Here is a 22657-nt window from a genome sequence, read left to right as displayed (position 1 = left end):
CAGCGGTGGTCAGGGTGGAGCAGAAACGGAGCTGCAGACTGATGGCACCGAGCACTAAACCAATAGGTAAAGCACGAGGCCCTTGCAGGACCAAGGATGATAACGTGATCCTAGCACAGAGGAGGAGCAAGCTCATTGGCACGGGAGCGCCCCAGCAAAAGATCCCTGCACGGGGACCATGCACCAAGCTGTGAATATTTCAACAGGTCTTTAGAGAAAACAGTGTTACCTGAACCCTGAGTGCCTGCTGAAGCAGCTGATGGATGATTAACAGCCACAGAGGACAGGGTCCTGGCCCCCGGAAGAACCGCTGGCTCCTGGCTGCAGGACACAGTCAAGGCTCTGAGTTGAATTCCAGCTCTGCCCTGGCCCCGTGGCCTTGGCCTCTGGGAGCCATTCCCTGGTGTGTGCACCTGAGTCCTGCACAGGACCAGCAGGGTGACAGCATGGGTCCCCAAGGCCTGCCACATGGCCAGTCTCGTTTAATTTTTTTGGTCCCCACTACGGGAGTGCACAATGGGAGACCCCTCCTAAAAGCTGAGGTCAGGCTGTCACAAGCACTGACTTGCATCTACCTTCGGGTGACAGAATCATGACTCCGCTTTCACACCTGTGCTCCAGGTGGGGCATGCAACAGAAAAGCCAACACCACTGGCTCAGGCGGGATGGGGAACCCAGAGGGAGGGAGGAGGCTTGCGTGGTTCAGTCAAGGCCTGGCTCCATTTCTCCGAGGTGGCCCAGCTCTGCCCTCCCCACGTGTGGGCTTTGTCCTCACGCTGGCAGCCAGGCAACTGTGGCAGGCCCGGTCCACGTGATGATGCCCAAGGAGGAGGGGAAGCACGTCCTTCCCGAAGCTCCAATGCCAAGTACTGGCTGCTCAGGGTACCCAGCCCTGAACCTGTAACCTGAGCACCAGGGCTGGAATTCCAAAACCACTGACCCTACCTCAGCGGGTGTGGGGAGAAGGTGGGATGGTGATGCTGAGAACACAATTCCATGTCAGAAGGACTCGGAGCAAACAGCACTTTCCCTCCTCCCGGTCCCAAATGTCCCACACGTCACTAGCCTGCAACACCACCTCCCTGTGACGTCCACGTCTCCAAATCCTGAGCCCACTCGTTCACAGGTGGCCTCCAGCCCTTGGAGAAGGCTCACTCCTTCCACAAAGTAGCCCCCTTGGGGGGGACTGTCCCCTGGATGGTGAGCCCCTCAGCCTTCCTGGCCTGGGCCTCTGCTGTCTTCTTGTGCAGGTCACTTCTCAGCATCTCAGGGTCGCCTCCCTCTTCTCTCCTGTGTCACCCAAGGGCACATACTCCTCTCTCAGCTCCTCTCTGGTGGTGGTTGGAAGGCATCCATGGCATTTAATGGGACCTCACTGAAGGCTTGGGTACTTGGAGAGAACCTCAACACAGCATCTTAAAACCTGACGTGAGCTCTCTCTGCCTTCCATGGGGGCCTTAGCCTCCCCCCACATGCCTGGCCGTCACCTGGCCACACCAGTGAGAGCGCTGTGAGCGTGTCTCTCTCCCCGGAAGGACAGGTTCCGGCTCCTCAAGGCCCAGACAGTTGCTGCCCCCTTTCTGTGGGCAAGACCTGCCTCTAAAATCCTCTCTCCCCACCCAAAACCTACCCCTGTAGAGGATGGCTGGTTGGGAGAAAGTAATGACTGAGACAGCTCGTTCCCCTCCACAGGGGGTGGTCTTTCCCTCGGGTTCCCATAAAATCATGGACCATAAAAGTTCAAAACTAGCGATTTTCCCAAGATCGGGTTGATTTATTTGCCCTCTTTTTCTAAGCTTTTGTTCTTCTCTTCTATGTTGTTTGGATTGATTAAAAATTTTATAAAATCCATTATTCTAGCCCTGGCCAGTGGTTCAGTTGGTTGGAATGTTGTCCCATACACCGAAGGTTGGGGGTTCAGTCCCTGGTCAGGGCCCACACCCAGATTGCCAATTCTATCCTCAGTTGGGGTGCATACGGGAAGCAACTGATCGATGTTTCTCTCAAACTGATGTTCTCTCTCTCTCTCTCATCAATAAAAATATCCCTAGGTGAGGGTTTAAAAAGAAATTTTAACCCCTTTATTCCATCACCTATTTTGGGGTCTCCATTTCTTAAATTTTAGTATGCACCCCTAACACCCTCCCCTGCTCCAGAGTAACACAAACACCTGGCCCTCTTCCATCCCTTCTGACCAAGGTCTTAGATCTCTTTTTAAACCATCAAATAGAAGTCCTTTGGAGAGAGTCTGTTGTTAGTAACCTCTTGATTCTGTGTAACTATAATGTCTTCCTTTTGCTATCATGCTTGAATGATAGTTTAGCTGAGTATACAGTTCTAGGTTATCAGTTTTTTCTCTCAGCAGTTTGAATATAGCACTCTGTCTTTCGACTGCATAATTAACAGTCATTTATTTCAGCAAATAGCAGATTTCACTCCATGTCAGGGCTTTTAATGAAAAGCCTAAGGTGTTGACCAAGTTCCTCCCACCTGATGAGACATGAACTCTGAACTCGGTCTTCCTGGCACTGGCCGGACGCTGAACGCTCCACTCCGCCTTTTCCTCCTTCCGGCTCTCACTTCTCCCTGGTCTTCCTGGTGTCTTGCTCCACAAATGCACCCTTTGGCAATCAGCCCCAAAGGGTCTGCGGGGGGTTTATGTCACATTTAGAGGCATCTTCCTGTGTGACTTGTCTGAGATTTCTTCCTAAATTTCCAGATATACGGCAATCCCAAACTCTAGCCCCTGACCTCTCAGCCCAACAAGAAAGCCGAATTCTGCTTGAGCTCCAGCCCACCGCGGGGTCCAGACATGGCCTCCAGGAACAAAGCAGGCCAAGAGGGGCTCCCCCCTTTCAAGGTTCATACCTCTCTAGGGTTTTTTTTCCCTCCTGCTCTATGTCACTTTCCAATGCCTGCAAATAATTATTGTTTCCATTTTGTCCAGAGTGTTCGATCAGCAGCAAGTTTAGTGAAATAAAACCGTCTCTGGAAGCTGAAAGCCCATGGTCAAGTTCATTCAGCCTGAGGATGGATTCATCAGGTTTGCATGGGGTCCATGCTCTCAGGGCAGTGCCCGGCACGGCACGCCCTCTGGATGCAAAGCCTCCTCCTCTTTTCTTCTGGCTTCTGCTGTGTCCTTCTCAATTCTCAGTGCGGAGGCAGGACCAGCATGTCTCCCGGGAAATGGGGAGTGGGGAAGGAAACACTTTACATAGAGAAAACATAACCTGTGGAGACACAGACCCTCTAGAACAATCCCCAGTTCACACGGCTGAGAGCGTCCAGGTCCTCCAAGAATAAAACACGGCACCTGGCCACACACCTGCAGAACGACAAGGGACCCCTTGCAAGTGGGCCGTCACCCCCAAACGTAAATTCGGGTCTGTTCTGTGCAGCAGACGCTGCTGACAGCTTTGACGTGGTGGCTCCCCATTTCTCCTGAAGGATTCGAGATGTTCGGGTCCCACCTCCTCCAGCGTCCTAGGTTTCCCAGTTTGTCTATTTCAACTGTACAGACAATTCAGTGGATCTTCCTGACCATGGCAGTAACCTTGGAGGACAATTTAAATATGTCAAGCTCTTAAAGACCAAAGGAATTTCTCCGCAAGGTCTGCATTTTTGTTATTGTTTTCATCTCTACTTCCCTGCTGCAGGACAATAGACATGGGAAATGACCACCATTGTTCAATGTATACTTGTTAGTTGGCTGCATTGATTTGTGTGTGATTTTTTTCCACCTCCAAATTCCATCCCAGGAGGAAAGAGCACTTGGATCCAGTCCGATCTCCCACTAGCGCGAGGTTAACACCACCGACCCCCACCCTTGATTGCAGAGGTGCACGCAGGTGCACATCAAGCCACAGGGAGGTCACTACCTGACAGCTGCATCTTCCCAAAGGCACCTGCTCTGGCGGCCCCTTCAGCCACAGGTGTGCACACCCCCTGGGACTCGGGAAAAGCTGCTTGTTGGTGTGTCTGGAAAGAGTGTGAGCCTCGCAGCTCAGCTGAGCTCTGAGATCAGAGGACAAGCACATAGTGACACCATCACAGGGAGACCGACTGCCCGATGGGCAGGCACTGAGGGTGCTTTCCTGCCACTCTCGGACATTCAGAGGGAGCAGCAGACATCTCACCTGGGAGACCGTCGTGCTACATCGCACCACGGTGAGCTCGTTCCCCGGCACTGCTGTGTGCGGGGACATCCAGGGCAGGAGAGGAGAAAGAAATACACAGGAGGGCATGGAACAAGTCCTCCACCATCTGGGGGAGCCAAGAACAATACACTAAAAACCGTGAGGAAAGGCAACAAAAGGGCCACCTCCGTGACAGGAATGGCATGCCCTGGATTCCTAGAGGGAGGACAGGGTCACAGCAGACGGAGTGACGTAGCATGCTTCTTCTCCCTGTCCCAAATGACAATGCCCACTGGGATTTCCAGAGATGCCTGTGGCCTTGAATGTGACTGGAGGTCATAGTGCCCAGGCAAGGAATTGGACGCCGCTGCACGCGGCCCCGCTGCCATGTTAGTGCCTGGTCTCACGTCACCACCACTGGCTCCTCTCTGCTGGTGCGCCCCCACCTCTGCAATCTCCCAAGGGCGGCTAACCCAGGTGCACTCTGCGTTTTTACGACTTCACCCAGCATGGCACTGCATGCTGATGGAGCCCGGCAATTCTTCCCAAATCCAGATGGCCACAGATTCAGGTCCCCGACGGCTCCGTCTTCAGCAAGTTTGGCCAAAATACACCTCCACCCCCCAGTTTAAAATATATTGGGATTCTAGGTTCTGTGATCAGTCAAAAGCTGACCAAGGAAAATCTCCAGACTGGTAGTAGGAAAAAGCCTTCCAACTTTTACCCATTCAGTGTGGGGGGTGGGGGGGGACAGGTGGGAAACAGCAGGAAGGTATTTTTTCTTGGCTTTTTTAGGTAACTGCAGAAAACTAGAAAATGTAGCTGAAATAATTCTCCCTTTAAAAACCACACTCGCGGGGAGCCCACTGGCTTCATTTGACTGCCTCAATAATTAGGCAAACTGCATGGCGCTCTCCTTTGCAAGCGGTCCTCTCCTCCGCCCATTTGCATGCTAATTTGCCAGAAAGCTCCAACTGCATTTGCATGTTTTTCCATCTAATTTAGCCTGATCACAATTTAGAACAGGTGCCACTCCAGCAGGAGACTGAGGCACCAGCCAGGTCCCGCCGGGGGTGCACGGGAATGCGTTTAAAGGGCTTTGCCTGTCTGTGGTTGGCACCAGTCACGCAGCAGCCCGTCCACACACACGAGAGAGAGGAACAAGGATGTGCACGGGCGTGGTTACCCCCATTGCCCCTCTGCTCAGAGTGCACTGGGCACCGGGGTGCCCTGAGGAACCACAAGGGCACCAGGGGGACGCCTGTGCTTTCCATGAGCTCAGGCCTGGGGTCCCCCAATGCCACTGCTGACCAGGAAGCCATGCACACATGCACTGAGACGTCCCGGGGGTTCTGGGGCTGCCACCCCAACCTAACGCCAGTGCAATCACAGGCCAGCACCTGCCAGCCTACCCAACAGCCCCCCAGGGCCTATGGAGACCTCAGCGTCAGCACCAGGACCCATGACCCACCTCCGAGAGAAGCTAGCAAGAACCCGAGGGGGCTGCCCCCACCCCAGCAGCCAGCTCTAAGCAGCTCAGGCCCCCAGAGCTGGGCACCTGAGAGCTGCCCCGTCATCAGCATGCAGGGCTCTCACACAGTGGGGTAAGTCCAGACGTCTGGCCAGGAGGTGGAGGGTGTCAGGCACTCCCCAGTCAGCTGTGTGCCCCCCACTGGCTCCCCACAGAAGGCAAGAACCAGGAGGGCCGATGCTCCTCTCCTCCCACACGCAGGCTCAGCCCTGAGCTGGAGTAGGGACCAGAAGGGGAGAGCTGGGCCCGAGAACCCTGTGAGAGCTGCCCCTGGGGCCTGCTGTGAGGGTCGCCAGAGATACTAAAGACCCCTTGGTGGGGACGGGGGTGTAGAGGGGAGTCAAGCTGGCTAAGATCCAACTGGGTGGGACTGGTGAGCCAGCAGGGACGATGCTCCCCACTTCTGGCCATGTGTTCAGCTGGGCCCTCTCTCCCGAACACCTCCTGTGCTCATGCATTGTAAGCACAGACAGATCATTGTAGAGAGGGCACCTGCATGTCCTTGTCCAGGGATGATGAATAAATGGAGCAGGGAGGAGGTGTGCTCCACCCAGGCCACAGACGTCAAAGCCAAGCCCTGCCAGGGGCCCCGGGCGGTGGCGAGGCCCCTCCACCCAGCTGCACTCAAGGGTTGCAGGTGACTTTAAAGGGACCGGCCACCCCATGCTTCCCAAACACACTCTCCTGTTATCATGAGCAGCCCACCTGGGGAGGGAGGGAGTGCCTGGGAAGTCCCAAACAAGAGACTTCTGGGAGTGGAGTCAAGGTTGCAGTGCCCCCAAGGCAGGAGAAATGTGTTTTGTGGCTGGGCTGCCAGCTCAGCTGCACAAACAAGGGAGGGGGTCGGGAGAGGGCAGGACCAGAACTGCCCTGTGGTGGGCTGACACACAGGGTGACCTCGATGTCCCAGACTGTCCTGTATCCACACACTCGGTGGTGTCACTTTTCAGTTCCTCTATCAGGAGGAACTTGACTTGGGCTGGCCTTGAAACGAGCTTTGGCCAGTAGAAGACAGCCAAAGTGACAGTGACCAGCTCCGAGCCTAGACCTCAGGAGACCCTGAGCACTTCAGTACCTCTCTCAGATGTTCCCTGGACCACAGGAACAGGCCAGGGTTGGCTGCTGGAGGAAGAGAGGCCACATGGAGCAGAGACAAGCAGAAACATGTGAGGGGGCCCAGCCAAGACCAGCAGAAACACCAAGATGAGTCCAGCGGAAACTCCTGACCTGCAGAATCACATGCCAAAGAGTTTTGTTTTGGCTTTGTTTTGTTTGTTACACAGCAATAGCTAACTGTCACAAGTAGTTTTCCTGGAAATCCATTCTGGCACCTGTCAAAGATGCTCTTGGAAGACAGCGTAACAAAACGTCCAACGCCAGCTTGCCCTGGGGGCACTGCAGCCACATCCCCAGCAGAACGGCTGGGATAGTTACGAGTGCACTTGTTGTGAGTGCGAGCATGCAACCCTCAGGACAACGCTCGGGCCCTCAGCTCAAATCCAGGGGTAGTCAGAGCTGCCGGTTACTGGGCCCGTGTTCTGTGCTCAGGCTACAGTGGTAACTGAATAAATATTTTGGAATGAATGGCTTTGGGGAGAGCAGGCCTACTGGCTCAGTTCCGGTCAGAGGGAAGGAAGTGGAACTTGGCAGACTCCGGAACTGGGCCCCTCCCGTCTTCCTGAAGTCCTGCCACACGCAGACTGCCGCATCTCCCCTTTGGTCTCTCAGGATAGAGGAGGGGCCTAGAGACCACCAAATAACCACTGCATCTCCTGCGAAACCCCCGGAGCGGGCCTGTGCATGGGGGGCGCCTCGGTTTCCCTCAATAGAAGTCACAAGGGTCCTGCTCTGTTTTTCCCGTGGCCAATTCTTCAAGAAATGTCCCTCCACTCCATTTCCCCCTCCCCCAAACAGTCACTGTGACCTCCACGTCCCAGGGCTGTGGCGAACGAAGGAGATGATACATGGAAGCGCCGCACGTGGCACTGGACTGGCGCAGGAGCCCGGCAGGTGCCAGGTTTCCGCTGTCTCACCCACCCACCTGACTCACACCAGAGGGCAGAGTCCCTTTCTCAGGAGGAGGCACTGAAAATGAGGGGATGTACGTAAACCTCACTTGTGAGGCCAGACAGCGCCAGCCAGAATCAGAGCCCTCACCCCCAGAGCCAGCCGGAGACAAGGCTGTCACAATCCGCGGAGACGTGGGGCATGTTGGTTACGCAGCACAAGCCCGGCTGCCCTGACTGCTGCAGGAGCAGAGGGCAGGGAAGCCCCTTGTCCACCTCCACCCCGCGTCTGGTGGAGGCACCAATTAATTTCTGCATCTTAGCTGTATCTTTCCACTTATGCCCCACCAGTCCCCCCACCACAACCTCCTTCCCTGTCCTGGGGGAGCATTTTCCAAGGACAAGGGCTGCCCTCCCCCCACTCAGGCCCTCCAGCTCAGTAAGTGCTCAGTAAAGCACGGGTGAACAGATGATCGACCGGAGTGAATGAACCCCTGGACTCCCTGAGGCAGACCATGTTCTTCACAGGGTCAGCTGAGTCCGTGACCAACACGCATCCCCCAGCTGCCCCGCCCCACGCATACTGAGCACACGGCGCCTTCTGCACATGGGCTCACAGCACACTCAGAAGCGGCGCAGCTTCCGGGGGGACCCACCGGCTGGGGACACTCCTTGCAAAGGCCAGGCTGCAGCCTCTCCCAGCACAGAGATCTGAGGAAGGTCTGGGTCGCTGTCATAGGAAAAGTGCATTTTGACCCAGGGAAGGTGTGCACACACATCTATGCATTCACACACACATGCCCAAGCAACATGCACACATGTGCAGATGCACATGTGCATAACCGTGTGTGAACATGCCTGTATGCGTGCACAGGTGCCCAGAGGTGATGCACATGTGCATGTGAGCACTGACACAGATACACACATGCACCCGTGCAGGACCTCGGGCCCCATGGATGGCGCCTCAGTTGCCGTGAAGGCGTGGCCCCGCCTGCTCCTTCTAATAACCACTGCAGGTGCCAGCGGCCTGTGCGTCTCCTTCAGCCCCTGCTTTGTTGAACCAAAGGCAGATGTGCCACAGCTTTGCTAAGCAAAGTCAGCGTGGGTCCAGACAGCTTCACTTCTCCTGCGAAGAGCCCTCCTCCTCCTGCTGGTTTTCAACATTCAGTGTCTGCCTGTGTCTACAGGACTGACGGACCCCCGTCTGGGCCAGGTGGACAGGAGGCTGAGGACAGGGCACAAATAAGGGACCGAGTTTACAGGACTTGCTGGAAAGGTGTCAGCCCACAGCACTGTCTCTCACGCCCTAGATTACACGCATCTCCATGTGTCCTAGGGACGCGGAGGTCCTGGGACAAGGGCAAGTGCAGGAGAGGCAATGGAAGCTGTAACAGCTCGGCCCCTGGGGCAGGTGAGGGCGCAGGAGAGCCCAGAGAACCAAGCCCAGTCCCCAGGCCTTCCCATCACCTGTACCTGTGCCCCACCCCCACCCCAGCAGGGCCATGCCACTCCCCCACTGGCCTTAGAATACCCCCATCCTAGTTGATCACCGTGACCTGCACGGTTCTCTCTGGTCCCCCAACAACCCCACAACTGCATTGGAGTTCCCTCTGGTCAGGTGAGAGGCTGAGGCCCACAGAGGCTAGACTGCTTGGCCAGGTGCCAGCGCCGGGAGGCCCAGGCTGGACTGATTTCAGGGTCACCCACCCTGGAACCTTAATGAGACAAGGGCGCAGTGGGTAGGGCCCTTCCTCTGGCAGGGTCGTGGCCTCACCAGGGCGTCTGTGACCCGGGATGAAAGGGAGGAGGCTGCTCTGCGGGAGAGGCGATGCAGGGGGCTCCAGAGGCAGTGACAGGGTCTGGGAAATCGCCTGCCCAGGAGGGTGGACGCTGGGGGAGGTGCACTAGGGAGGGAGGCGCGCCTCCTACCCCTGGACCAGGTTGGTTCCCGACGCCCCAGAACGCCGCAGGACAGGCGACCGCCCTCTGCCACCTGCCGCGGAGGCAGGGCGCGCCCCTCCCTACTATTTGGGGCACAGCCCAGGAACCCGCGTAAATGGAGCGAGGCTGACGCCGGCTGCCCGCGCAGCTGCCCGCTGGTGACGGGAATGCCGGGAGTGAGAGAGGGAAGGCACGTCCACCTCGCCCCGCCCCCGCCCTTCTCAAAACTACTCCGGACCTCCCAAGCCAGCCGAAAAAGCCAGCCTCCTGGTGATGAGGAACTGTCGTGCGACCCCACCGGGTCCCCGCCACCACTCTTCCCTTGGCCCTTGGCCGGGGCACTGCCTCGTTCCCCGTGGTGCCTTGGTTTCCTGGGCTGCAAAATGGGTCCTCAGTCCCGCTCCTCGCAGATGTGGGGCGTCACTTCTGGTGTCAAAGCTCCGGATCACTATACGCTGGTTCCCCACTGCGGGCTCCGTGCCTGCTCCTGCCCTGTGTTTGATGTCTGGCCAGGTTGAGAAGCCCTGAATCAAGGGAAGGTTCGTGCAGCAGAGGAGCGAGGGGGGCCTGGGGGAGCTGTTCTTTCTCTGGGACAGCTCAGCTTCATGTGCCGACCACCCCCCACCTCCACTCAGCCCCACATCCATCCTCCATTCACTCCACATATTCATGGAGCGCCTACTCAGGGCCAGGCTCTGTCCCGGGCCCTGGGCCAGACAGACCTAGCTGCTGCCCTTGTGTCCTACTGGGAGGGGCCTCATAGGCACCTGGACAGGAGACCCTCAGAGCAGGGAGTGCTGACAAAGCCCCTGGAGGGCTGCAGCCTCAGGGAAGACCCCTCCAGGGAGCACAGCAGCAGCCCGCCCAAGGGAGCTCCACATGCCTCGTCCTGGGCTGGGAGCCTGACGAGGGCTCAGGGTGGCTGGGTCTGCACAGAGGACAGGGAGGAAGTGAGGACCTCGTGAGCCTGAGAACTGGCTTTCTTTCTCCTGAGACTCCGTGGGAAGGCACTGGGCCCACTCGTGTCTAGCAGGACTCGGGGTTCCCCGAGCAAACACTTCCACAGCACTCACCGTGGTCCAGGGCTCCTCCAGGCCCTCAGCCCTTGTCTCAGACCCACACACCTCTGTTGGATCCGGGTTCGAGGGTGAGGCCATGGAGGGGGCGTTTGGAGAGCAAGCACCTCCTCACAGCACGACATGAGTGCTCACGTGTCCACGCGGATATCGAGGGGCCCTCCTGAGCTGGGGGGGAGCCACTGCAGCTGCTGGGGGAGACCGGGCCCTAGAGAGCCCAGGTGAGGGAGGGTCCACAGGGTCCATGTCAGAGTCCCATCTGAGATGTGAAAACTGAGGCAAGGAGACCAGAGCCCCAAGCCGGGACTTCACCCAGACCCTCTGGCCCCAGAGGCAGGGCCCTCCTCTCCTGCTCCCACTGTGTCCTGACCGTGGTGTTCCAGTCCCTGTCCCAGCCCCCACCTGTCCTCTCACAAAGGCCAAAGCACTACTGACCAGCTACTAACAGCCCATTGTGCCCTGGGTGACAGGGGCCACAGGTGCGGGACCCTGCTCCCCCAGCCCGTCCTCCACCCAAAGCTCAGCTGCGACACCAATTCCCAGAAGGGCTGGGGGAGAAAGGAAGCCAGAATGGGCAAGGCTGCCCAGGCAGGAAGTGTGCCCCCCCCCGGAGTGTCCCTACTGTCCCCCTGGGTCCCACGGGCCGAAAGAAACTGCCCCTTCCGCCCGCTTTCCTCTCGGGATTCCCAGGGAAGGGGGTAGCCAGAGGAGTTGCTGGGTGAAGCCCTGCCTTTTCTGAGTTGGGGCTTTCCTACCTGGCAGCTTAGGGGGTCTGGGGCAATTCCCTCCCTGTAGTCAATCCCCCACCTACCTCCTCCACTGGGAGGGGCGAGGGGCTTTCCCTCCAAGCCCAGGGCTGAGTTCATCTAGCCCCGCCAAGTTCAGAGGCCTCACAAACGAGGCCTCTCACAAGGAGCCCCAGAGCCCAGTGGAGGCAGCAAAGTCCCCACAATGCCCCGCTCTGTCTCTTAGCAGCCAGGTGTGGCCTAGAAGATTCCTTGTCTTCTCCAAATGGCAACTGTCATCTGTAAAGTGACCTGGTAGGGGACAGGCCACCTGGGCCCTGGCATGGCGCACAGGAAGTGCAGGCATCTGAAGAGCTGGCCTTGCTGGCGCTGAGCCAGAAGCCTGGTCAGCCCAAGACCCCCGTCCCCAGGACCCTTTCTCCTGGCCTATCCCACGCTGGGAGTGGGGCTCCAGGCAGAGCTGCCCTGTGGTGCCCAGGAGCCCCCTACTGGAGGCGCCCCGTCACCCCCATCCCCACTGTGTGGTCTCAGAAAACAGGTGACTGGGGCCTGGATGGGCGATGAAGACGCTGCAGACCTAACTTGGGGGCTAACGGCCGCCCTAGCTGCTCCAGCATCGCCTGGGGCAGGTGGCGTCCCTGGCAGCTGGTTTATAAGGCAGTTGCAGCCCCCACCTGCAGACCAGAACCTGCATTTATGGAAGGTGCCCGGCCTCCATGCACATTCAAGTTTGAGACAGCTGCTGGAGGAGGAAGCCTCATAGATTCCGAAGTTCATGCCCAGGGCCAGCACACTGGGGAAGGGACCAAGGCAAAAGAAGCTCCGGGATAAAAGAAGGACAGGGCACCTCATTCACCACAGGCATAGGACGCATGGGTGTCGCCCACAGGCTCGCTGGCCCTGATGCAGGACATCCTCGAATTCTGCCCACTCCGCTTCTGTGGTCTGACCCCTTATGACTCCCCCCCAAGGGGCCTCCTCAGGCCCCCGCCCCTGCTGGACATGCTTCTGCCTCCTTCTCGGGCAGCCAGTGCCCTGCATGAGCTCCAGCCTCGGCCCTGCTCTCCTCTGGCCCAGAACCTTCCGCCTGCATGCCCCGCTCTCAGGCTGAGCCCTCGGACACTGGGCCTTGGAGCCCCGGGACTCCTCAGCAGAGTCTGCCCAACCTGGCCTGGGCATGCCAGGTCCGGGATCCCAGCTCGGGCCAGGCTGCTGGGGGCTCCCCTGGCCATCGCCCCCAGATTTTCGGGCCCTCCCTGCTCAGTCTCTGAGCCCCCCACGATGCTGGGAGGGCTGATGTGGTGGCTGAGGATGAGCTTCAAAGTTAAAGCCAGGCAGATGAGCCTCAGGGCCCAGGGTGAGGCGGGGGGTCCCCACGGGGGGAGGGTGCCGGCACCAAGTCTCCCAGAGTGGCACCCACAGTCTGAGGGTTTGTGAGCAGGGGCTAATGGTGGGACATTTCAGGAAGCTGGTGGTGTGCCGTGTCCCCAGGGCCAGGGGGACCCAGAGCCCCCTTGGTCTGCCTCCTCCCTGTCAGCCCCAGGTCACCCCTTAGCCTCCCTGCTCCCCTGTCACCTGAGCCTGACCAAAGCTTCCTTTGTTCATGAACCTGGGGGCCACGTGCCCTGGGGAAGGTTTGCGGTCCAGCACTATCCTGCCAGCCGGGCGAGGGCCTGAACCTGTGATGATTCATCCTGTGCCCGGAGTGGAGCCCACGCTGTCTCCCGGTTCCAGGTGGGAGCATGTGGGGTCCCTCAGAGGGTAGCACTGAGCCGGGTCAGTGGCTGCCCCATGAGTCTGTTAATAGGGTGAATCGTTGACGAACCCCAGACATTGGTTCATCCGTGGGCAGACAGCTGTGGATCACCGTAGAAACGTCTAGAACAGAAACACAGGCCTCCGAGTATTGGCATGCAGCCAGGAGAGTCCCTGTCCCCTGCTGCCCTCCACTGCTTCAAGGGGAAGTGTCCAAACCCAGCTTAAGCAGAGGCCCCACCCCTGCATGAGGGGACAGCTGGTCTGGCAGGGGTTCATCACGAGCACCGCAGGCTGCTCCCTTTGATTTATCACGGAGTCGAGGACTCACAGAATTGTCCCACAAAGGGACCTGAGGAACCTTTCCCGTCACCTCCTGGGTGGTGATTTCAACCCCAGCTTCCCTGGCCAGTGGCTGAGCCAGGCTCCTACCCCAGGCCTCCTCCCTCTGACTCCACGTTTCTGGGCCTCAGTTTCCTCATCTTTAAAACGGGCTGGTGTCTGTCCTGCCGACCTCTGCGGCTTTCTTCAAGGAACAAGGCCAGTGGTGTGTGTGAAGGTGTCCCGGCAGGTGAGGGTCCTGCAGCTCACGGGTGTCAGTCCTAGTCATGGGTGGAATAGTGACGCGCCCCCCACCCCACCCCCCCGCAAAGACATGCCTACATTCCAAACCCTGGAAGCTGCAACTGTGACCTCACTTGGTAAAAGGGCCTTTGCAGATGTAATGAAGGTAAGGGTGGAGACGAGAGCACCCTGGACTATCTGGTGGGCCCCGAACCCAATGGCTGGCATCTTTACAAAAGAGAAGAGCCACAGAGATACATGCCAGGAATAAGGAGGCCATGTGACCGTGGAGGCCGAGAAGGCAGTGATGCCACTGCAAGCCAAGGACACCAGAAGCACCAGAAGCCAGAAGAGGTGGGAAGGACCCTCCCCTGGGGCCCTCAGAGAGAGCACGACCCTGCCCACACCTTGACCTCAGGCTTCCGGCCTCCAAAGAAATTGCTGTTGTTCGAAGCTGCCAAGTGTGTGCTCGGCGTCCCAGCCACTCCAGGGCGGCAGCTGCCCATCCTGGGAAGCACGAGTTTCTGTGGCCTCAGACACTGGTGGTCACAGAGTGAGGACCAGGCTCAGGAGGAGACAGCTGGGAGTCAGAGCCCCACCCCGTTGGGACCATGTGTCCTCGGACCTCTCACTGAACCTGGATTTTCACGGGAAGTAGGCAGAAGAGCAGCACCCGGGTAGGTCCCTGCGAGTGAGCCCAGGTGTGGCCCCTCAGCACAGACCTGCGCTGTGAACCCCAGACATCGGCTGCTATCAGCATCAGAAGAAATCGGCCTCCCGCCCCCCCCAGGCTCAGCACTCTTTTCCACACCATCTGAAGGCCATTTCCAGGCCATCATGGGGCCTCAACATTCCTGCAGACATGCCTGTTGGGGTGGGCACGGGGAGTTCCGTCTCCTGCCTGGGTCCTCCAGGTCTGATTGGTCTCCCAGGCCCATGTGATCTGCAAAACCACCCTTAAATGCCAGCAGGGCTCTGTCTGAAGAGGCCCACGCTGGCTGTGGAAACCCGTGCTTCTGAGCCATTTTTTTTTATTGATCTCTGGCTCCTGGTGGGATAAAGGCAAAGTGCTCACTGGCTGCTGACAGCTCCTCACAATGGCAAGCTGCCTCTGCTTCTCACTGCCCCTCTTCTTGGTGACCTTGGGGTGCCCTTGAGCACACAGCCCCACCCTCACTCCTGCCAGCCCCAGCATCAGAAGGTGATCAGGTGCTCCGAGCAACACAAAGAACGGCAGGTCTCCCTCGGAGCACCTGGTGTGGAAGCTCTGCTGAGCTGCACACGGGAGAGGCTCCTCCTCAAGGCAGAGGAACGGGTAGGAAGCCTCTGTGTATGATTGTGTCTTTCAAGTTCAAGTACAAAGCAGACACAGAAGGAAGCCAGTGCAGTGAGAAGCAGGAAGTAGAGGCTACAGCTTGCTTGCCTGTGGCTGTTGCAGGCATGTGTGTGTATGTGTGTGCGCGTGGAGTGTGTTTACATGTGGACTTGTGTACATTTGTGCATGTGTCACTGCGTGTGCACTTGTGTGTTGGGTCACACTTATCTGTGTGTTTGAGTGTGTGTGTGAGTTGCGCTGTGTGTTTGTGCGTGCATGCAGAGCTTCCATTCTGCCTGTTTCCGTGACCGCAGCCTGCACACGGGAGTGGGGCCTGCTGCCTCCGCTGCCCCTACAGGCTCAGCCCCAGATCTTGGAGGAAGTCCTGTGACAGCAGAGCCTCCCGGCCTGGTGCCCAGAGGCCGGGGAGCTGGCCCTGTCCGGGGCCACATGGCGTCTGCAGCCTTTGGCCAGGCCACCCCTCTCAGCCCCCAGCCCTAGTGGGCTCCCCTTTTCATGCCCTCCCCAGTCCTAAAGGCCGAGGTGCGTGTTGGGTGGCAGGCCTGCCCTGCCCTTAGAAAGTCTTGTCCCAGCCTGTCCCTCAGCTCCTGGGCTCCTTTCCCTTTCAAACTGCATCTGACACTGTGCACAGGCCTCGGCTCTCAGCCTGCTTCCAGGCGGCCACATGCAGCCTCTGGCTGGCAGGACCTTTGACCCGAGACCCTGCTACCTCTGTCAGGCTCTGGGGCTTCCTTCCAGGACCGATTCCCCGCCCTGCCCTGGCCCTGCCCAGCCTCCCCACTGGCCTTTGTGGATGTGACAGAACAGGAAGCTGCCCTGGGTCTTCCTAGGAGAGGCCTGCGGAGCTGGCTAGGTGGGGGCAGAGGGGGGCAGGAGGTACAGTGAGGGGAGGGCTGATGTACTATGTCATTCTGCACAGGGGTGATCTCCACACAGTAACTTCTCCTTTTTCAAATGATGTTACGGACGAGCAAATGAAACAAAAACTGCTTATTGTAAAGAAATACCACTGACTCCCTGCGTGGCTTGTGTGTCTCCCTGCTCCAGGCTCCTGTGCCGGACGTCACTCCCTGAGGTCAGGCTGAGTCTCCCAGTTCCACATTGTCAGCCAAGCCGCAGCAGCCAGGCCCTCTGCAGATGTGTGTTGCTGCCGCTTCCTGCTGTCTGGACCCATGAAGGTGACCTTAGGGACAGACACGCTCAAGCCCCTGCCAGCAAGGTCTCAGCCAAGACCAGGCCTCTTCTGCCACCTGGTGGTGAGTCTCAGAATAGCAGGTAGCCATCTGTGGGTTGAAGGAACCCCCCACCCCACCCCATCCCCCGCAGCAGAGCAACAGTCCACCACCATCATGAACAGGTGAGGACCTGCCCACGGTCACACGGCAAGTCACCAGCAGACCAGGACTAGCCTGGCTTCCTCGGTGCCTCCTGACTTACAGGTTGGGGGCTGACACTGTAATACCCACCTATGGAGGGGTTCACAGTCCTGCCTTTGAGGTCAGGAAGGCATGGTGGATCCTGGCCAGGATGTCGCCAGTGGGGAACACAGGCAAGTGGCTTGGAAACCTGGATCTCTCCCCCAACAGCAGAGCCCCTCGCAAGGTTCTGGGTGGGCTGCATGGGGGCCACCCGGCCCCAGTGTGGTGGGCGCGGGCCTGGCGCACAGGGCTGCTCAGTTAGTTCTTTTCCTGCTGCTGCGGCCGCTGCTCAAGGTGCAGATGGGGCTCCAGGAGTACTGGCTCATTCTTGCTCCGAAACCACGTGGGTGGGGCGAGGGGCGATGCTGGGATGGGAAAGGCGGCTTCAGGGAGACCTCTCCCCTTCACTCCCCACCCTGCAGGCAGCCACTATTATCCAGGTCTCCCGAGTTTGCCTGGCTGTAGGCACTACCTGCAAAACTAGAGAGAGTGCAGGCACCTGATCCCCAGCCCTGCACATTTCCATCCAGTGGATCTGGGTGGGGGCCAGGAGTCTGTATTTGCAAAGCATTCTTGGGCGGGGGCAGTCCCAGGGGCTCGCAGGTTTGGGAGACACTGGCCACCCCCATATTTATGGCTTTTGTAATGGGGACAGTCGTGTATGCTGGAGTGGGCGGGGCCTGGCTCTGGTGGCCCAGACTGTGTGGGGGAGTGCCCCCCCCCCCCCGGCTCAGGGTGGTGGGGGACAAGTGACTAGAGAGGGACAGGGTGAGGACAAGGGAGCGCTGGCCTGGCAGAGTCGCAGAGCAGCGGCGGAAGCAGCAGCAGCAAGAGCACCAGGCTGCAGCAACCCTGTAGCCACACAGGTGATGCGCTCCAGGTCTCACACTGGGCAGACACAGGTGAGTGTGAAGAAGGAGTGGGAGGGGGAGCAGATAGTCCTCTGGGTTCGGAAGTTCTTCTGCCAGAGCCCATGGGACTGATTTGGGGCGAGAGCATCAGAGTCAGGGGACCTCCGATGGCGCCAGACTCCCCCCGCGACCCCAGTGCTGGAAGAGCCAACATGCAGAGCCCAGGAGGTCGGGGAGCCTTATATAATGGGGGGTTCTCTGACTTCCCCTGCCTGGGCTGAGCCCTGAAGCTCCCTGCAGATCCCTGAGGAGCATCATCCAGATTCCGTGAGCCTACTGTCACTGTCACCAGAAGGCCTGCCCAGCCACAGGCTGTGTCCTTGCGCCTGTGGTGGTCAGGTCAGGCCATGTAGCAAGGACACAGATGGGTGGCGTAAACAATACAAGTTTAGGGTCTCGCAGTCTGGAGGCTAGAAGTCCAAGACCAAGGTGTCCGCAGGGCTGGTTTCTCCTGAGGCCTAGCTCCTTGACATGCAGACAGCTGTCCCCTCCCCATGTCCTCATGGGGTCATCTCTGTTTGTGTGTCTGTGTCCTAGCCTCCGTACTGGGACACCAGTCATGGTGCATTAGGCCCCACCCTAGTGACCTTTGCTTCACTTAATCCCCTTTTCAAAGACCCCCTCTGCAAACACAGTCACATTCTGAGGCGCTTAGGACTTCGATGTGGGGGGACACAGCTCAGCCCATGACAAGGCCTAAACAAGACCTGCAGTGACCACAAGGCCATCGGCATCTGACAACAGCTTGGTTGTGGCTGTAACCAGACCCGACAGGACCCTGACACCCAGCTCCTGGTGCGATGGCGTGCCAGGCTGTGCAAAGGAAAAGGCGCCCTCCAAGGACCCGGGGGGAGCAGGAAGCTCGGAGACTCTCAGTTCCCCAAGTCTCAGGCCTTGGCCCCGTGCAGAGATCGTTTTTACCACCCACACAGGGCACCCCACATTTTCTCCAGACAAGCATTAACTGGCAGGAGTGGGGGGCCTTCCTGTTGAAGGGGGGGTACATGGGGTGAGAGGGAGCCTCCTTCCTCCTTCAGACAGGGGCCACACGCAGAGTGGTGAAAAAGACACAAGAAGTGTGTGTGTGTGTGTGTGCGCGCGCGCATGTGTGTGCCAGCACATGCACACAGCTTCACTGTGTGTTGAACAGCGATCACTTTGGAAATTTTTTTCTCATGTGTTCTGCCTTCCAGGCGTCCCCTTTCTCCCGGGAGGAGTGTGGGCGCCAGCCACCCTGAGGGCTGTCTGCTGGGCTCCGTCAGCGTCCCCCATGCCCCCGCCTCCAGTCCCCAGGAGGGGGCCCTTCCCGCGGCCTGACCACACTGGCGGTGCCCATCCAGCCAGTGTCTGCTGGCTTCCACACCTGGAGGCCACCTCTGGCTGCCCACCTCACCCTCTCTGTGGTTGCTGTGCAGGTGTCAGGGCCTCCCCACCCCACCCAGGCTGCAGGCCCCCAGCCTCATCTCCTCCCCACCTTGGGGTGCCTGGGCAAACAGTGAGAAGGACTCCGGCTCCTGGCGGCGGAGGCTCAGCTCTGGTCTCCACAAGCACCTGAAGACCCCTGAGCCTATTTCACGGAGGGGGAGGCAGCGTAGGGGGTGCCTCCCACACAGGGAGCCAGGGCATGGTGTCACATAGAGGTGGGCACGCTCTGACCACGCTGGAATGCCGAGTCTCATCCCTCAGGATGGGGCAAGAGCCTTACAGGGCACTCCCGAGGGCATCTGGAGAGAAGGCCCGCAGAGGGTGGCTGGGCCCAGGAGGTTGAGACCCTGCCTGTCAACTGGTTCCTGGTTCCCGAGAGAGCTGGAGAAGGGGGCCTGGCGTTCTCCCTTCCACTTCCCCGGCCCCTTCCCTCATCCCCGCTGGTGCTGAGAAGCCTCTCCCTCCTGTGAAGCTGGGTCGAGGGACCAATCCAGTCACTTAGAGACGGAGCAGGACCAGGCGGCCCCCTGTGCCTTCTCCACCACTCTCCATGCTGCCCCCAGGGAGAGAGCAGGGCCACCAGACAGCAAGTTGCTTGTGTCACCTGCTCTTTATTGACTGCCACGTCATGGGCTGCAAGGTCACGGGTGGCCAGACGCCCCAAGAGCATAGAAGAGACAGGAAGGAGGAGGGAGGGTGGTCTGAGGGAAGCAGGCTGCTGAGGGCCTGAGCGCATGGGGCCTCCGGTGGATGGACCTCAGGGCCCCGGGAGTGGTGGGCAGGCACGCGGCTCGGTCCTGGCACAGGTTCCCACTGCCATGGGTCAGAGGCACTGAGTGGAGAGTCACTCAGAGATGACTCAGCAGTGGTGTTCTCCTTCTGCCCTTTCAGCCAGCCAGACAGGCCTGTGTCCCCCGAGAGGGCGGGGCTGCTGTCTAAAACAGGTGGGACAGCTGTCACTCCCACCAAGTGGCTGGTGTTGGGGTCCAGATCACCCCGAGGTCATGGCATCTCAGGCCAAGGCCCCAAGCTCTCCAAGCTACTCTCGCAAACCCTCCTTCCCTCGGAGAAGAGGAAAAGAAAACAAAAAGAGGAAAGAGAAGGAAGACAAACGCCCACTTTCTAGGGTACCCCAATGGATGGGAATGGGGGCAGCAGCAGGCGGGGCCGAGGCTGAGGCCGAGCTTAGGAGGAGGGTGCAGAGCTGGGCTTCTCCTCCCTGGACACGGGGATGGCTCGCTCGCTGTGACCGCCGTCCAAGCCAGACGGCACCTTGGGGCCAGAGAAGGTCAGCATGCCGTCGGCGGACAGGGAGCAGGAGAGAGCCGACTGGTCCACGTTGGAAGGCAGGCGGTAGCGGCGGTGGAACTCGCGAGAGATATAGCCATGGTCGTCCTGGGTGGGGTGGGGGGAAGCACCATCAGAGATGCCGACCCAGTGGAGAAGGGCCTCCTGGACAGCACGAGGCTCTCCCAGGGCAGGTGGCACGGGCAGGGCTGGGCTCCTGCTGAGGGTCAACTGTGAGCCTCCCACACAGAAGTCCTGGCCTGCCAGGGGCCCATCGCTGCCATGGAGTCAGCTCTTCAGGCCGGCACTCGGCATTTCCTGGGGTCCTTCCTCATCCCACCCCATCATGCTGGTGATCAGGACGGAGCCAGGGACAGTCCCAGACATTCACCCAGCTGCTGGGGGCTCAGGAGTGACCCCCCATCCCTGCGAGGCAGCTATGCTTAGGTGGACGTGGAGAAGCTCCTGGGGCTGGAGTCCTAGCGTCCCCCTCTCACCGGGTTCGAGGGCACAGGGAGGGCTGTGAGCTCACCTGCCTCTCGTTGTGCTTGCCGTGGATCTCCACGAAGTCCTCCTGCACCTTCACCGTGAGGTCCTCGGGAGAGAAGTGCTTCACATCCAGGAAGATGACGAACTTGTCCCGGTCAGACCGGACCTGAAACCCAACCGCCACTCATGTGGGTCTGCCTGGGGCCGAGGCTCGGGGAGGGAGCTTGCTCTGGTCCCTGCCCGGCGGGCCAGAGGGCCCTTGGGGAGTGGCCGGTGGCTCCATCCCAGTTATCAGAACAGAAACTGCAGGTCAGAGCTCCAGCTCTCCTGACGCTCTCCCAGGGGACCAGAGTCCCAAGGAGTCCTGACTAGGGACTGTGTGGCTACTCAGCTGACAACCAGAAACTGGGGGTTCGAGGCGCTGGTGTCTGTGGATGCCTGCCTGGTTACGGCTGGGCAGCTGTTGCGGGTTGGCTGGCCGGCTGGCTGGTTGGATAAGGCTGGCTGGCCAGCTGGGTGGACCTGGCACTAGGACTAAGGCCGCTGCCCAGGCATCCCCTCGTCTCTCCATCAACAGCGGGGGGCCCTGTCCTTTCACATTGACTGGTCCCACCTCACAGCCCACAAGGTGGCGCCCACGGCACTCTCACGCACCCTGTGCCTCACTCACTGGGGTTTGTTTGGGCTCTTTGAGCCCCCAGAGTGGGTTGGTGTGGTGTCAGCTCCGGGCGGGCCTGTGTTTAGACTGTGGGTGAGAGAAGCCAGCACCTCCAGCACTCTGGACCTGGGGTCAATCTCGGCTCAGGGAGGGAAGGCCCACGGCTCTCGTGGCCTCCCCTTGGGCCTGGCCTTGGGCACCTGAGCAGATGTGGGATGAGCCCACTCTCTACATCTCTGCTGGCCACAGAAGGCTTCAGGGAGGAGGAGACCCTTGGCTCGGGACCTTGGGCAGCTCACTCCCCACCCAGGCTCCCTGCTGAAAGGGGAGCGGGACAGCTGCTGAACACACAGCTCACATCTGCCGTGGAACTTGCCTTGGTGGGGTTGCTCTTGGGGCCTCCAGCCTGTGGTTGGTGCATTACAAACCACATATGGCTCATGAGCTGATGGAGGAAAAGACAGCAGTCGGGTTCAGGCGGGCTCCCCTCCCGCCCCCTCCCCGGAGGCACCGGGGGCTCTGCTGTGGTGGGGGCTCTGCTGTGGGGGCCCCACCCAGCCTCTGCGTGTTGGGAGGAATTGGGTTAGGGAAGAGGAAAGTGGCCCTGCGGCTGTCACCATCCACTCCATGAAACAAGACGAGGACTCAGGAGCTTGGCGCCCCCTGCGCCAGGGCCGGCCTCAGAAACCCCGGCTGCTCCTCCAGCCACGCCCCGGCCCCAGCCCGGACTGGCCGGCCCTACCTCGGAGACGCCGGAGTCCAGCGCGGTGCGGAAGAGGGACTGGCGGTAGTAGGGGCTGATGGTGGACGACAGGAAGGGCAGCAGGTCGTACTCAAAGAGGCCCTCGCCGAAAAACTGGTCGAACAGCCGGCTGGGGTAGAAGGGGCCCAGCGCGCGTTTGAACCAGGGGTGCTGGATGGCGATGTCCATGTTGAGCGTCGGCACTGCGGGGACCCGGGCGTCAGGGACTCGGGCAGGGGCCTCTGGGCAGCGGAGTGGGGAGCCGGGGACCGGGCTCTCACTATATATGCTGGGGACACAATGCAGGCATTAGGGGGATCTGTCTGGAAAGCGTGAGCTCATGCGGGAGGCTGTCCACTCAGCAGAAATGTGGCCCTGGCTGGGCGCCCACCACTCCCAGCCCTGGGCCCTGCCCAGCATGAATCGCTGGACGCCAGGGGACGGCACCCCCTGGGAGAGCCCCTCAGTGCAGCTCTCTAGGGGGCAGCGAAGACTCATCTCCTGTTACTGGGCGGGGGACCGCTGTCTGCTAAGTGGTCCTGCATGACCCCATGGCCACCCCACCTGTGGGTGCTCATACTCCTGCGTCACAGACGAGGAAACTAAGGCACAGAGGCTAGACCAGCGGCACCCAAG

General features: G+C 59.5%; 1 protein-coding gene across 2 annotated transcripts; it reads right to left on the bottom strand.

The window, feature by feature from the left end:
* Positions 1-19436: 19436 nt before the first annotated feature.
* Positions 19437-22297, bottom strand: CRYAA (crystallin alpha A). 2 transcript variants are annotated; one of them, XM_045194814.3, is made up of 4 exons: positions 22022-22297; positions 21656-21724; positions 20665-20787; positions 19437-20240 (listed from the first exon to the last, which is right to left on the bottom strand). In XM_045194814.3, exons 1-4 carry the CDS (start codon positions 22208-22210, stop codon positions 20031-20033), a joined length of 591 nt encoding a protein of 196 aa, XP_045050749.2. In that variant the 5' UTR covers positions 22211-22297; the 3' UTR covers positions 19437-20030. The 2 variants fall into 2 exon arrangements, with proteins under 2 accessions (XP_045050749.2, XP_024415692.1); XM_024559924.4 differs by lacking the exon at positions 21656-21724.
* Positions 22298-22657: the final 360 nt, after the last annotated feature.

The sequence above is a fragment of the Desmodus rotundus genome, chromosome 2 (genome assembly GCF_022682495.2).
Source record: "Desmodus rotundus isolate HL8 chromosome 2, HLdesRot8A.1, whole genome shotgun sequence".
Lineage (NCBI taxonomy): Eukaryota > Metazoa > Chordata > Mammalia > Chiroptera > Phyllostomidae > Desmodus > Desmodus rotundus.
The sequence above is the reverse complement of the archived record's forward strand: the minus strand, read 5'-3'. Positions and strand labels throughout refer to the sequence as shown.